Raw genomic sequence first — 16129 nt, forward strand, 5'->3', positions numbered from 1 at the left:
AGAGACAATAACACAGATGAAGCTGACGTCTCCTATGATAAAAATGCCTTCTTCTGAAATACCTCCTGAAGGACCTGCCTGAGGATGTTTCCCAGTTAACTTTTGTTGTTATAAATACAAAGAGTATAATCTAAAATAATGATAAAAGCTATAGCATGCTATAGTAAATATATAAACCAGTAACATAATATTTACTATCATGATCAAGGATCACGTACTGTGCATAATTGTATGTGCTATAATTTCATAGAACTGGCTGCAAAGGAGGTTTGTTTACAGTGACATCATAACAAACAAAGAAGTAATATGTTGTGCTCTGAGCTTATGATACTTAAGACATCACTAGGTGATAAGAAATTTTAGCTCCTTCATAACCTCAGGGATTATCATCACATATGTTGTCCTCTGTTGACTGAACATTATATAGCACATAACATTATTTAAAGTTATCCATATATATATGTATGTGTGTCTATATATACTATATAGACATATTTAACATAATCTATTCTATATGTTATATCCATTTGTGTGTGTGTGTGTGTGTGTGTGTGTGTGTGTGTATGTGTGTGTGCATGCTCAGCCCAAGGGAACATCTCTAAACTGGCTTGTATGTCTTTTTGATATGTCCCTGTCATTGACTGAGCATTTTTCCTGCTCTCTAGTACAGGTGACTACGTCTTCAGTGTTATGTGAGAGAAAATATAATTCATATAATTTGAGCTATTGTATTATGGGGATATAACTAGTATTATGTAGTTATATCACCATCATCTTGTATTCCTCTTTTTATATTTTCTCTAGAAACCTTAAATATTTCTAAATACCCAGTAAGGAGTACCATTTTATATTCTGATATTGAATATGCAATTCCCACTTTTTATACTTTCAAATTCCTTCTTTTTTCATCTGTAGTCCAACTTTTTTTTTTTTTTCTGCACAAGTGTTTCTTTTGCAACTAAGAACATAATGTCATTTTAAAATACCACTTGGTAAAAAAAGTATGATCAAATACCAAAACTGTGCCAGGTTTGGTCCTAAGTTATTTTCGCATGCCTTTTTATTTTCCTTCATCAAAACCGTATGTGGTAAGTGCCTCTTATAATGCTCCTTTAATAGAAGACAAGACAAGGCTAGAAAAATTCTCTACCTTGTATAGTATGGTAGGCACAATAACCTCTTTGTCCCTGTCAAAGATGTTCATACCTTAGATCCTGGAGACTGTGAATATATTAGGCTACATAGCAAAAGAGATTTTGCAGATGTAATTTAGGCTACTAATAAATTGAACTTAAAATAGGAATTTTATCCTAGATTAGCTAGGTATCTGTGTAATGCAATCTCAACAATGTATAAAATAGCTATAAAAGCTGACTAGATTGAGGGTGGGTCTGCCTCTTCCACTCCACTAACTCAAATGTTAATCTCCTTTAGCAACCACCTTCACAGACACACCCAGGAACAATGCCTTGTATCCTTCAATCCAATCAAGTTGACACTCAGTATTAACCATCACAGTGGAGAGATTCAAGTCATCAGAGGATTTTGACTCACTGTTACTGGAGGCTGGATATTTGGAAACCATAAGACATCTGCATGGGCAGCTATCAGGTGCAAATACCAGGCCCTGAATGATGACCAGCAAAGAGGCAAAGTAACTGCAAGCAAGCTTGTATGCCATATTCTATATGTATAGTTTTTGTTTGTTTATTTTGAGACAAAGTCTCATTCTGTTTCCCAGGCTGGAGTGCAGTGAGTGGCAGGATCTTGGCTCACTGCAACTTCTGCCTCCTGGGTTCAAGTGATCCTCCTGCCTCAGGCTTCTCAGTAACTTGGACTACAGGTGCCTACTACCACACCTAGCTAATTTTTCTATTTTTAGTATAGACGGCATTTCACCATGTTGGCCAGGCTGCTCTTTAACTCCTGATTTCAAATAATCTGCCCTCAGCCTCCAAAAGTGGTGGGATTACAGGCATCAACCTCCATTCCTGGCCAGTAATGTATGTTTTTAACATGATATATAGGAAATCAGACTGTTCATTGATACAATGTCAGGATAAATTATATCTCCAAGAGATTTTGTGGGTCTAAGAACTAAAGCTACAAGAGAAACTCAACCTCAAATGGACAATTTTAAAGCCACTACACAGAGAAGAAATGAGTTGATATGGTGACTTTTTTGGTGGCTGTGGGTAGAGGTGGGGGAATAAACTGTCCTCTTTTATGACTTTTCTCCCATTTCACCTGTTATTTAATTATATTTTCAAGAAGTTTTGCTTTCACAAAATTATATGAAACATTTAAATAAAGCTTAAAAATAACTCATTAAGAGGACTGTTGGTAAGGTGCTTACAGAAAATAGCTTATTTGTGAAGATGGCATTCTTTATTATTTATACACCTCAAAACCTGAAATCATGATTCATCTGGAGACTTGAGGGGAAGCTGGGGTGGTACTAATATTTAGTGTGTTAGAAATTATTATTCTCAGTAAATTAAAAAGCAGCTAGAAATCGGAGTTGAGTGACTGATCCAGGTCTACAAACTTTAATGCTTCCTCAGAGAAAAAGAAATTATTGCATGTTACTTTTCTAAGCACCTAATCTAATCACATTTCTTCCTGGGTTATTCGGACAAAGCAGCTCCATCCTGTTGCTTGAGTGTTACCCCATTCTTGGCATTTGGACAGCGAAGAGGAACAATGGCCTATCTAATAGAAAGGTTGAGTCCAAAGCTGACCCCATTGCAATGTGCCAATTTAATAGACAAGAACAAGGATGTAGAAGATGAACTAATAAAAACAAACCAGGAGATACTGACTCTAAGTCAGAAGCATGGTGTTTAATTTAAAAGACAGCTCTTCAGAAAATCCTTTCTTCTGTTATCAGACAAGCATTCGAACTTGTCTAGACTTCAAATCATTCAATTAGAACAGAGACAAAGGACTGATATTCTCGGCTTCCAAACAAACACTAGGGCACTGGGTGGATGCAAGGTTGGATTTCACTATTCTTTCAGGTTGCCAGTTTTAATTGCCACTGTCCAAAAAATAGATATGCTTTCTCTTGGTACATTTAGCTATTGTCCTCTTTTACATCACAGAAAAAAATAGGTCTAGCTCTAAGTGTAACTAATAGTTTTTAATTTATCACAAAAGCATTTTACACAGCTAAAGTCTTCCACTTTTTACAGCAGAGTGGCTTGTTTGTGAAATTTGTTTTCTAAAGTTAATATACTACGTGGAATACGAATGAAACCACAGATTGCAGTTGATTGATTCTGCCTGAAAGCACTAAATTTAAGAGACTTCTGTGTGTAAAGGTTTATTCCTTTTTTGCTGTTGTTGTTGACTAGGTCTCAAAAGATAATTGAATTAAGTCATACCTTTGGCCAACAGTATGGAATACAAAATAAAAATAAAGTTTTCAATTGTGCATAGGTGAGCTGAAGTATAAACCTCCTATATATTCAGTGATACAGAGAGAGCATCTTAAGGTCAAATAAGGAAAATTATACTAGATTTAAGCAAACTTCTACTGTACAAGACAAGTAATGTCAAGAGTAAACAATTACAAACCTTAAGCATGTGACTGCTCTTTACGGTGATGGGGTATTGGTAGGTGGACATGTTCAGGTATGTGTTCACCATTTTACTTTTGTCCCCCTGAACCCATGAGTACTGGAATGTATCAGGTAAATTCCTGCAGCTTTGTCGGTAGAGTGAATTTAAATATCATGAGCTACCTAGACCTGTGAATGATAACGGTCATAATTGATTTTGCCTCAGATGTACAGACACACTCATTGTGTAAATGAATCCATCGACTGTCATCATCCTGAAAGTCAGGTTCCTTTATAAAATGGCATTGCTCAAAAAACATAAAGCTGAAAGGGATCCATTTTAATTCCAATAAAGATTGCTTTAATAGAAAATGTTTGTGCCACAAATTTGAAATTCTAGAATAAACTTCACACACACACCTTTCATCACATGTAACTTTGAAGTCCTGTCAGCATAGCTATCTAATTTATATGGAGAACTCTGGGGTTAATGTCCTTTTGTACTGTTATTTGTCAAATGATTCAAACACTTCTTTAAAGTATATATGAGGTTACTAATCAATCTCAATGCCCTAAAACTGCATGCTATGCTATGCACATTTTTTTTTCCTTTAAGCATGTGAAATTCTAAATTATATTTGCCTTTGATATTTTTATTTTTCTTTCCTTAAGGAGTATCATAGGAATGAATGAAGCTGCTATAAAGTTAATATCTGCTATTCTGGTAAAGGAGTAAAGGCTGGCAAGAATTAGTATGTGTATGTACCTATGTGTGTGTTTGTGTCTCTAGGGTGTGTGAGTGGCAAATGAGCTCTTCTACAAGACACAGAAATGTGATTGGATAGTGAGGAGAGTTCTAATCAAATGAAATACTCTCTAATTTAGCATTTATTTGTTAACAATGTTTAGCCTCCTGTACATCCGTATCAGGTTAAAAGTTGACATTGTTTGCTGAAGGTACTCTCATAGATTGTTGGTGTTTCTCTCATTCGAAGTGTTATGTTTCAACCCTTTATAATAATCTGCTTATAATTTTATTACTTAAGATCATCTGAAAGTATATGACACAGATTTCTAATTAGTTAGTGGTATCTGAGATAAGTGGAAAATATAGATCAATCAAGAACATTGTAAAGAATAAATGCAAGACTATGTGCATATGTTTGAGAGAGAAAAAAACAATGAAATAAGAACAGTGTGAAACATTTATCCATTTGTACATACAGTCACATAAATCTCATGCACATATCACATACACACAGACACATTTTATACACACATGGGGTGCGAAAGGAGAAGCAATAAGAAGAAGAAGAGAGAGAGACAGACATAAAAGAGATAGAACAAGAGAGAAAGAAAAGATAACTGCCTTAAGGTACTTAATTAAAAGGCAGAAAAACAGATTTTTCAGGAAGCACTTTCTCACCTATTTGGGCTAAGGAAGCACTTAGTCCAAGCAATAATTCAAGGATGGCATCCAGGCTACTAAGCAAAAGAAGAAAATGAATGTGACTACCCACCCTTATTTCACTGAAACCATTATGAGACAGGTAAAGGTAATAGAAACATCAGAGGAAGTGAAAATTTCATGAGATTGTAAAATGTGCCAGGAGCTCTAGAATCTCCCTTTACTTATTATTATAAACTACCCAGTAAGAATACCTGAATATGGATAAAATAAACTTTCGATAAATGTGTAATATCCTAAAAAATTTATCTCAGGATTACGTTGGTCTCAAGAGTGATGACCAGTAGGCATTACCAAGGTTCAAAGATTATTAATATTGCCCAGTTCCCCTGAAGGCATTTCTACCCTAGGGCACCTCACTTACTCACCAAGGAGCAATTCAAATGTTAGTGCTAAGGGGCCTAAAACCAATATCCTTTCTGATTTGTCTATGTTCTGTGGCAAACAGAACTCTCTCTTTCTCTTTTTGTCCCTGCTCTCCTAACTCAGGACTCAAGAAAGCCAATCAGTACTTTCCATAGATGTCTCCTTTCCTCACCTGCCAAAGAAGTCTTAAGAAAAATTAACATGATGCAGGCAAATATTCATGGGGGCCAGCCTCAACACTCACCCCATGGTGGAGGCTCCACCCTCTCAGCAGAACACACTCCCAAGAGAAAGGAGGGACAGAGGTTGGAGTAAGGGTGATGGGATTTGATTCAGGCAAGGGGATACCCAGTCAGGATCCCCATTCAGTAATCCCTGCTAAGTTTCATCACCATTTCATAACACATCTTTTTATTTTATTTTATATTTGAGACAGGATCTGGCTCTGTCACTCGTGCTAGACTGCACTGGCATGATCATGGCTCACTCCAGCCTTGACCTCCTGGGATCAAGTCATCCTCCCACGTCAGCCTCCTGAGTAGCTGGGACTACAGACACACATCATCATGCCTAATTGTTAAAATATTTGTATAGGCACAAGGTCTCACTATATTGCCCAGGCCAGTATTGAACCAAGCAATTCTCTCACCTCTGCCTGCCAAAGTGCTGGGATTACAGGTGTGAGCCACTATGTCCAGCCAATACACCTTTTTTTCTTAACTTCTATTTTAAGTTCAGGGGTATATGTGCAAGTTTGTTACAGTGGTAAACTTGTGCAATGGGAGTTCATTGTACAGATATTTTGTTACCCAGGTATTAAATCTAGTACCTGCTAGTTATTTTTCCTGATCCTCTCCCTCCTCCCATCTGCCACCCTTTGACAGGCCCCATCGTGTTGTTCCCCTCTATGTGTTCATGTGCTCTCATCATTTATAGCTCCCACTTGTAAAAGAGAACAAGTGGTGTTTGGCTTTCTGTTCCTGCATTAGTTTAACACACCTTTCCTGAAATAAACATAGGCCCTCTTGTCAGCCACATTTGCAGTATCAATATTATCATCATTAATAAATATAAAGAGCCAACACAACCTCTTCATTATGTACTGAGCACATTCTCATCACACAAATGCATACACATGCATTTAATTTGAACACTAAGATTATTATCATCTCAATCATTCAGATAAGGGAAAATCAGAGGCATCGAGAGTTGAATACATTCAAAGGTAGAGCCAGAATTCAACCCAAACAGCCCAAGGACAGAGTTGATGTTCTTCAATGGCCATGTTAACTGCTCTCACATGGCCCACAGGACTGTATAACCCAAATAAATATGAAGAGATACCCCATGCTCTATTTCCAAACTCAAGTTAGGGAAACTAAGTCAAATATACTTTATTGTTTTCTTCTTGGTTTTTAAAATGTAGACCTCTTGGGGTACTTTCAAGGGATTGTTAAATATGTTATCAAAATAAAATTGTCGTGGTTGTGAATCAAGTAATTCACAAGAGATTGTACTTAAAATTGTCATCAAATTATTCCCCAGTCTTGGTCCCACTTCTAACTTTATAAAAATTTTAATTTAAATTGGTGGTTGACTTTAATGACTCGAATATTATAAAAATGACTCTTAAATAATATGAGCATTGTATTAGTTTCTAACTTACATACCTTTGAGGATAATTATGAACTCTATATAAAATGAATTTGTTTACTTTTATTATAACTTTCTCCCTTACTTCATTCTAAAGTTAAAATTTCCATTTTTGCTGCCTCATGCCTGTAATCCCAGCACTTTGGGAAGCCAAGGTAGGTGGATCACCAGAGCTCAGGAGTTTGTGACCAGCCTGACCAACATGGTGAAACCCCATTTCTACTAAAAATACAAAACTGGCTGGGCATGGTGGTATGTGCCTGTAATCCCAGCTTCTCAGGAGGCTGAGGCAGGAGAATTGCTTGAATCTTGGAGGTAGAGGTTGCAGTGAGCTGACATCACCCCATTGCACTCCAGCCTGGGCAACAAGAATGAAACTCCTTCTCAAAAAAAAAAGAAAAAAATATCCATTGTTTTTGTGATAGGGTTTGGTTGTGTCCCCACCCAAATCTCATATTGAATTGTAGCTCTCACAGTTCTCACATATCATGGGAGGGACCCAGTAGGAGGTAATTGGACTGTGGGGGAAGGTCTTTGCTGTGCTGTTCCCATGATAGTGAATAAGTCTCACAAGATCTGATGGATTTATAAAGGGGAGTTCTCCTGCACACACTCTCTCTCTTTCCTGCTGCCATGTAAGATGTGACTCACTCCTTTTTTAGTTTACAAGTCTTCTATTTTAAAATAATACTCCCAAAGTAGTATTTGTTAGCCCTTTTTACTCAGAATTTGCACTTCATTTCTACCCCTCCCCACCATATCACTTTCTTCCACCTACCTCCACCTGAGAGTTTTATCTTTAGCCATTAAGGCTGTTAGTATTTACATTCTCTTTTACAACCACAACTGGTGCCTTCCATTGAAGACTATTTGAAAAACAAACATTGTAATTATGTAAGACTCTATTTTAGGCCTAGGAATCTTCCATCTTATTAAGTAGCTTCTTGTGCAGTTGTATATTCTTTCAAAAAGTAAACAATCTTCCAAGAACTCCATCTACCATACCTGTAACTTTCAGCTTTTCAGCCCCAATGGTAATCTCATCTTCATCTGCAGAAAACAGCACCCTGCCATCTTCACTGGCTCTCACTTCAAATCTTTTACACTGAGCTTCCACAGCATCAGCTCCTATGGTCAGAAGAAAGGTTTTAAAATGAAACTGGTGTGCAGGAAACCATTAACATGTATTTTATTTGGAAAAAGAATAGAAATGCATATATTATTTATCTCTGCTGTATGTTTTGCATCAGAGTTAGTATTTTTAAATTTTTACCACTTTCAGGAGGCTAATTTGGTAACATATTTCTGTGCTAGACTGGTTAGGCATATATGTGAGCTGAGATGTCTGACACAGTGTGTGAGTTTGGCCAGTTAGGAGCACTTCCCACAAAAAGAGACAATGTTTGCTTTATTCTCTTTACAGGCTGAAAACTTGGCATCATACCTGGCATCTACTGGATATTTAATAGGTACTTGTGGACTCAATGAGTCTCATGCATCCCCTTTGCAGTGCAGACAATAGTACCCATGCTTGCTACATCACAGGGGACTTGTTAAGCATTATTCAATTATGAACCTTTAGTTACTCTACATTTCATTGATTCTAATACTGATGTTTTCTACCCTTTAATATAACTGAGTTTGAATCCACTTATAGTATATCTTGAAATTATATATAGCTCTTAGTGCTCCCTAATGTATCTCCCAATCAATAATTTTCCTGATTTATTGAAAAATTGTATTAAATAAAAGTAATTACAAAATCAACTTATCAGCCAACTCTACAAACTAATCTGTATGCAAAACTCAAATCCAGCTTCCATATTTGGAAAACATACTTTGTTTGAGTATTAGGCTTTGAAGAAAACCTAACTGGGCCTTGAAGATGAATATTAACTGAGGAAGACGAAATTTGAGACAATGCACAGGGGTAATTGATCTTCCCATAATATCATTTTTTTTTCTTTTGGCATAACACATTTGGCATATGGATCCATAGTTCCCCATCCTATTAAGATATGACACACCCCTCCTCTTCTATTTATATAAAAAGCTTTTATCAGATAGAATGCAGCTGAATCAGGGAAGTAGGAATCACATGTGCAGAGTTCTTTTCATTCATCTTTATGTATTCACATTATTTATTAGATATACAACACCCAGGAACTCAAAGCAGGAGATCATCTTTGTATTCCAAAATATCCTTAAATTTAGAGCTGTATCTGCTTTCTAGTAGCACTAGTAGATGAACATTAAATAGGTGAATGAATTCTTCACTTAAGCTCTTGTCCCTTCTTTGGTCCCTAACCCCATCTCAGCACTGCTTTCAGTGCTAGCCAATAGGCTGCAAAAAAATCACTCCTTCCTCACATCATAGCTCCTGAGGAGAATTAAACAAGAGAAAAAATAATTTAAAACCATAGTAAGAAAATACATAAGATAATATAGAAGATATATATATAGATATATATATATAGATATATATATATATAATATATAATATATAAGGATATAGAAAATATAAGTTTTTTTAATATTCTGAAATTACATGCTTCCAAGATCACACCAAAAATTTGAAAAGCTCCAATTATGCTAAGTAAGATTAAAACTAATGTTAAGCTTATAGGCTGTCAAGTTCAAAGTAACAGATTTTTAAAATGTAATTCATGCTTTTTAAGATTGTTATAATAAAGACCTTCCTTAAAGAATTTAATGAAAATATGGAAACCACGAAACACCTATTGTTCTTGGTCTTAGTTGTTGCGTATGATCTTGAAAACATTATTTCAACAGCTTGTATTCACTTGAGTGTGATTTCTTCTAATCATGGCCTAATCTTCCTATTTTGTGCCATAAAAGACAATGAGCCACAGCAATCCAACTATTTGGTGATATTCAAAAAACTGTGCCAGAGGCCAATGTGTTAATACATGTGACTTCTTCTGAGGGACTCAGGCATACAGTAACCCTGAACTGCCTGAAAGATATTAGAGATACTTTACACATAAAACCTCCATATTTACACTACATTGCTTCCTTCAAATATACTTGGTTGCTGAGAATAATTGATTTGCAAAACATATCACTGACTTTAATGGCATAGAAGTATATTAGATCACATTAAATACACACACCCACACACACACATAATAGCAAGACTTTTTTTGGCATAATACTTAATGTCATTACATGAAAGATACTTTATTAACATAAAAATGCTATATTGTGTGACATATAAACTATTAGAAAAATACATGAAGTGATGTCTGGATATGGTAAAGTGAGGTAAAATCTTAATTCATTAAATGTAAATAAACAAAGGCAAATAAGCAAACAAGAAAATATTTATGCACCTAGAATAGATGAGATACATCTAAGCCATAAATAAATGCATGCAGTCATCCAATTGAAAAATAGATATAAAAATTAATGCTGCAGACTACACTTTATTCATCTTATTAGCATAAAGACAGAAGGCAAAATTACAAGCAATTAACGATGCATTGATAGTAAACATTCAAATCAGAAAATAATTTTGAACATATTTCATTTACATACATTGCTTTTTTCTGTAAAAAGAAAATAACACAAGTTATGTTCTTGGGGATATAGTCAATTATTAGGGATATTTATGCTTAAAGTTAATATATAAGGCTTTATGAAACTGATTTTATTACATTCCAATATGCATTGTGCTACTTAATCGGTTTTCATGTAACATCACATGTTCTCTAAGCTAAGTCATGGCAGGATTCAGTTGCTCAAAGGAGCAACCAAGCCCCCTTCAGTCTTAACTCCACCAATGACACTGCCAGTGTTGCAGGAAAGCAATGTGTCTAGTTGATTCTGGGTAAGGAGCTCTGATTCCTTAACAAGTAGATCATGGGAGATGGGATTATACAGGGGGTGCTATGTTTTCTCAGTCATCTTAAACACTAACTTGCTAACTAAAGTACCAAGATCAAATGCTTCCTTAAGAAAATCTCTGAGAAAGTTTATGCCAACAAATTCACTATCAATAAAGAGAAGTCAAGGATAGAGGAAAGATAATTGGTAAGAAAAAAAGAAAAGATGTAATAAAAAAATAGGTTCCATTAAAAGTTCCATTAGATATACGTGCAAATATTTTCTCTAGTTTTTTTTCAATGTTCTATATGCATTCCAAAAAAAAAAAAAAAAAAAAAAAAAGCACCATCATCAACAAGGACAACCAGAAGCCAGAAGCCAGTTTCTTGTTTCTCTTGGAAAGGGCTGTATCGTTTTTTTTTTTTTTTTTTTTTTTTTTTTAACATTCACATTTGTTGCAGTCTTAATCAATAGCCAAAGTCATCTTTGGCTGACAAGGAGAAAGAACGCAGTAATTTAACTACTGGTCTTTGTATTTTCTACATTACATTGGTCAAACATATGAATTGAAAAATTTTATTCTATTATATAAAAATCTTCAAAGAGTCTCAAAAATATATTTTAAAGATTTCTGTTGGTACTATTTAGCAGTAATTCAAAGAAAACCAAACAAAGATAAAAATGGATGCAGCTGCTTGTCTTTAGTGTGTCTTCCTCAAATGTAACATGATCATTCTTTCTATATAACTATAACCTTAGATGTTTTTCAGTATTTTCAAGGCCTCAAAGAATAGTATTACTAGAAGATTCAAAATTTCCACAAGGAAAACAAAAGCTTCAAAATTGTCAACTAAACTCTATATTCAGAAATTTCTGATTTAGAATTGCCATAGGCCCAACCAATCAACCAACAAAAAACCAAATTTAAAACAAAACAAGTTGCTTTCATGAAATATAAATATAAATACACAATGTGATATGATTTGGCTGTGTCTCCACCTAAATCTCATATTGAATTGTAGCTTCCACATTTCCCACATATCGTAGGGGGTACCCAGTGGGAGGTAATTAGATCACAGGGGCAGGTCTTTCCTGTGCTGTTCTCATGATAGTGAAGAATTCTCACGAGATCTGATAGTTTTACAAAGGAAACTTTCCATGGACAAGCTCTCTCTCTTTTCTCTGCTGCCATGTAAGATATGACTCGCTCCTCCTTGCCTTATGCCATGATTGTGAGGCCTCCCCAGACATGCGGAACTTTGAGTCCATTAAACTACTTTTTCTTTATAAATTACCCAGTCTCAGGTATGTCTTTATTAGCAGTGGGAAAAAGGACTAATACACATTGTGATTTCTTTTATTTTACCCTATGCTGGTCATTAAGAATTCACTGTGGAAACTATCCTGTGAGTGTCCTGGAGAAGAGGAGGAACAAAAGCAGAAACAGAGGGAAAGGACCAAGCCAGACTGGGAGACTCTGGCATTTCCCATCCTCACAGAATCCTTCCGGAAGTAAGTCTCCCCACTAGCCCCCTGGGACCTGTACCCTATTTGTAATTGGATGAGTAACCATTCTCCTTCCATTAAATAAAGTAGCTATATGAAATCTGAAGTTCCGAAAATGTTACATTCATCCTTGAATCTGCAGACCTGTAGCTCTCTGCCAACCTCAGGGCCTAGTCCAGTGTCTTGTACTCAGTAACTCCATATTAAAAGAGATGAATTCTACTACTCTTCATCCTGTATATGTTTTTGTCTCATTTATCCTTCCCTTACCCATAATTCCTATCATTTATTCTTGCTTTTTCAAAAAATAGTAAAAACATATACATATAAAAATTGTTGAAGGAATTTTATCCAAAATCCAGCCAAAGAAATAGCTATTATTACCAACATAAGTGAAATCCTTGCTGTTTAGTTTTTCTGAATCACATGTCCCTTATCCTCAGGGAGCTCCAGAAGGGTCAATATTACCATGAAATAAATTTTGATGACTTCCATTTTGTAACTCTACCACTTATGTACGCATTCTTGAAATTATTTTCTTCATTGCATTACGCATACACACACATCTATATATTACTTGTATTTTCCAGCGACAAAGTTTTTTTCCCCCCACAGAATATTACGTTTCTGAAGTTCACACATTTCAGTACATGCAGCTCTGATCTACTCCTCTTCACCAGTATGTTTTATTACATAAATATATGACAGTGATCCTTTTCTACTGATAATCAATTACCTTGTTTCTAGGATTTTGGAATCAGTAAAAATGATGCTGATTATTTTATGTACATATATATGTCTGTGTATGTGTGTGTGTGTATATATATATATATATAATTGCACTTTAGGTTCTGGGGTACATGTGCAGAACATGCAGGATTATTTCATAGGTACATACATGGCAATGTGGTTTGCTGCCTCCAACCCCCCGTCACCTATATCTGGCATTTCTCCCCATGTTATCCTCCCCAGCCTCCCTACCCCCCACTGTCCTTCCCCTATTCCTCCCCCAACAGACCCCAGTATGTGATGCTCCCCTCCCTGTGTCCATCTGTTCTCATTGTTCAACACCCACCTATGAGTGAGAACGTGCAATGTTTGATTTTCTGTTTTTGTATCAGTTTGCTGAGAATGATGGTTTCTAGATTCATCCATGTCCCTACAAAGGACACAAAGTCATCATTTTTTATTGCTGCATAGTATTTCATGGTGTATGTTTTGTACAGGTCTTCTACACTCAAAAAACAATTTTCTGAGGCTTAGCTGTGGGTTACTGTGCAGTATTAGAGTATGTACAGTTGACCCTTTAACAATGCAGGGGTTAGAGCCGCCAACCACCCACACAGTGAAAAATCTGCTTATAACTTTTGACTCTCCAGAAATGTAACAACTAATAGCCTACTGTTGACCAGAAGCCTTACTCATAACATAAACAGTAAATTAATGCATATTTTATATGTTAAATGCATATTATATTCTTATAGTAAAATAAGCCAAAAAATGGTAAGAAAACGAGAAAAAGTATATCAAAATATTCACTATTTCTACTTACTAAATAGAAAAAAAATTACCATGCATTAAGTGGAAATGGATTATCACAAAGGTCTTCATTCTTACTGTCCCCACATTGAGTACAGTGAAAAGGAGGTCAGAGAGGTGTTGCTCTTGCTGTCTCAGGGGTTACTGAGGTGGAAAAAGTGTAGGAGGTGGAAGGGGAAGCAGGAGAGGAAGGTATAGTCTGTGGAACTTTAAAGAAATACATCATAATTTCCGTCTGATTTGTGTTTTTCTGTCTCTAAAAGTGTTTCTGTATGTCACCAATTTTTCTTCCATTATTTGTTTTAGCTTCAGCACCCGTATCCTAGAAGGTTTCATGATGTAAAACCAGTCAAAAGCAGTCTGGAATAAAACAAAATCCTTATGCCAGATTGTCTAATGTCAATTTGGTTCCTGGCACTGTTTCTTCTATGTCTTTTTCCTCATCGTCTGGCACTGATTAAAACACACTCATGTTCATCAAGTTGTCTTCTGTTAATCCTTCTAGTGCTGTGTCTACTAGCTATGGAATTTCTCCGATAGCTTTATCCTGAAACTCCTCAAGTCCCACCTTTTTTGCCACTTCAACATTCTCTCCTGATTTCCTTGATGGGCTCTGCTGTAAATCCTATGAAGTTATGCCCAAAATCTGGACCCAGTTTCTCCAGCAGAAATCTATTGTTTCAGCTTGATGGGTTCTATAGCTTTTTTTTCTGTAACAATAATGGCATATTCAGTGGTGTAACCCTTCCAGACTTTGATGATGTTCTATCAGGATTCTCTTTCAGTGTTGACAATTTTTTCCATAGAGTACTGAGTGTAATGAGCATTAAAGGTCCTTGTGATTTCCTGATCTAGAGACTGAATTAGAGATGCTGTGTATGGGGACAAGTAACCACTTTAATGCCTTTGGCGTTGAATTCATGGGGTTCTTGGTGGCCAGGAGCATTGTTCAACATCAAAACAACTTCAAAAGGCAGTCACTCACTGGCAAGACACTTCTTTACTTTAGAGACATAACATCTATGGAACCAATCCAGGAAAAGTGTGCTAGTTGTCCAGGCTTTCTCGCATAACTAAAAGACTAGCAGCTTGTGTTCAACTTTTTCCTTAAAAACTACATTTTTTTAGATCGTTATCTCATGTTGCTTTCCACACTGGTATTATGTTTTACCAAGAGAGTATGAGAGTTTGTTGTTTCACATCACTGCAAACACTGTATTGCTAGACTTTGTAATTTTTGCTAGTTTGAGTATGTAAACGGTATGCTACTAAGGTTTTAATTTATAATTCCGTGATTGCTGTAGGGGTAACCATTTTTTGTGTGTTTATCAGCCTCTTTGTTCCCCCTTTTCTTCTAAGATTCCTGCTTTGGTCTTTGCCCATTTTTCTACCTGATTTTATATTTGTTGGTAAGAATCATTATATGTAAAAAGCCCTCATCAGACACATTTGTTGGACATAGCTCCTATTTGGGAATTTACTTTTCCATCTTGACTTGTACATTTTGAAAGATTTTTGTAATAATACTGTAGTTGATTCCCATGAGTTCTGGTATGTTCTATTAATATCATTTACTTTTCTTTTAAATTTTTATTATGCTTAACTCTTTTATCCACAGCATAATTCTTTTTCTATTTTTTCAGCGGGTGATTTTCATTACATTTTGTTAACTCTCAATCATTTTATCACTGAGAGAATAGTTTTACCAGAATTATTATGTGTATTTGTTATTTGTTAAGAAGTAAGCAATTAATAAAGGTTAGATGTGTTCTTGACAGGATACATGCTCTGTAATTTTAGGGTATGTTTTCTGCAATTGTGTTCAAATACTCCATAAATTGACTAATTGTTCATCTTCTTAATCTGTTTCTTGAGAAAACTGTCAAAATCTTCATTTGATGGCATATTTGATTATTTTCTTAATGGAGTCCTCTCAGTATTTAACTTGATAGTGGCTGACTTGCTCAGGTGTATTATGGTATTTGACTATTATATCAATTCAGCAGGATCCTGTCTATGAGAGTTTCTGAAGTCCAGGGTGCACAGTTGGTTCCATTTGAAATTGAATATTTTTCTGCCAGATCCCTAAAAGTCACACCAATTTAGAACCACTCCAAATTAACTTGTTTATTTTGCTTTTCAGGCAATGAATAAAGTGTGAATTCAAATTACAGTGGAGCTAGAGTAT

The 16129-nt window shown here is 35.6% G+C and overlaps 1 protein-coding gene across 1 annotated transcript in view; it reads right to left on the reverse strand.

The window, feature by feature from the left end:
* Positions 1-16129, reverse strand: part of SGCZ (sarcoglycan zeta) — a 1155154-nt gene that overhangs the window by 63156 nt on the left and 1075869 nt on the right. Inside the window, exon 5 of the mRNA XM_074383946.1 lies at positions 8056-8178. Coding sequence (XP_074240047.1) covers positions 8056-8178 — 123 coding nt within the window. The remainder of the gene's footprint in view (positions 1-8055; positions 8179-16129) is intronic.

Source organism: Saimiri boliviensis, chromosome 13 (assembly GCF_048565385.1).
Source record: "Saimiri boliviensis isolate mSaiBol1 chromosome 13, mSaiBol1.pri, whole genome shotgun sequence".
NCBI classification, from domain to species: Eukaryota; Metazoa; Chordata; class Mammalia; order Primates; family Cebidae; genus Saimiri; species Saimiri boliviensis.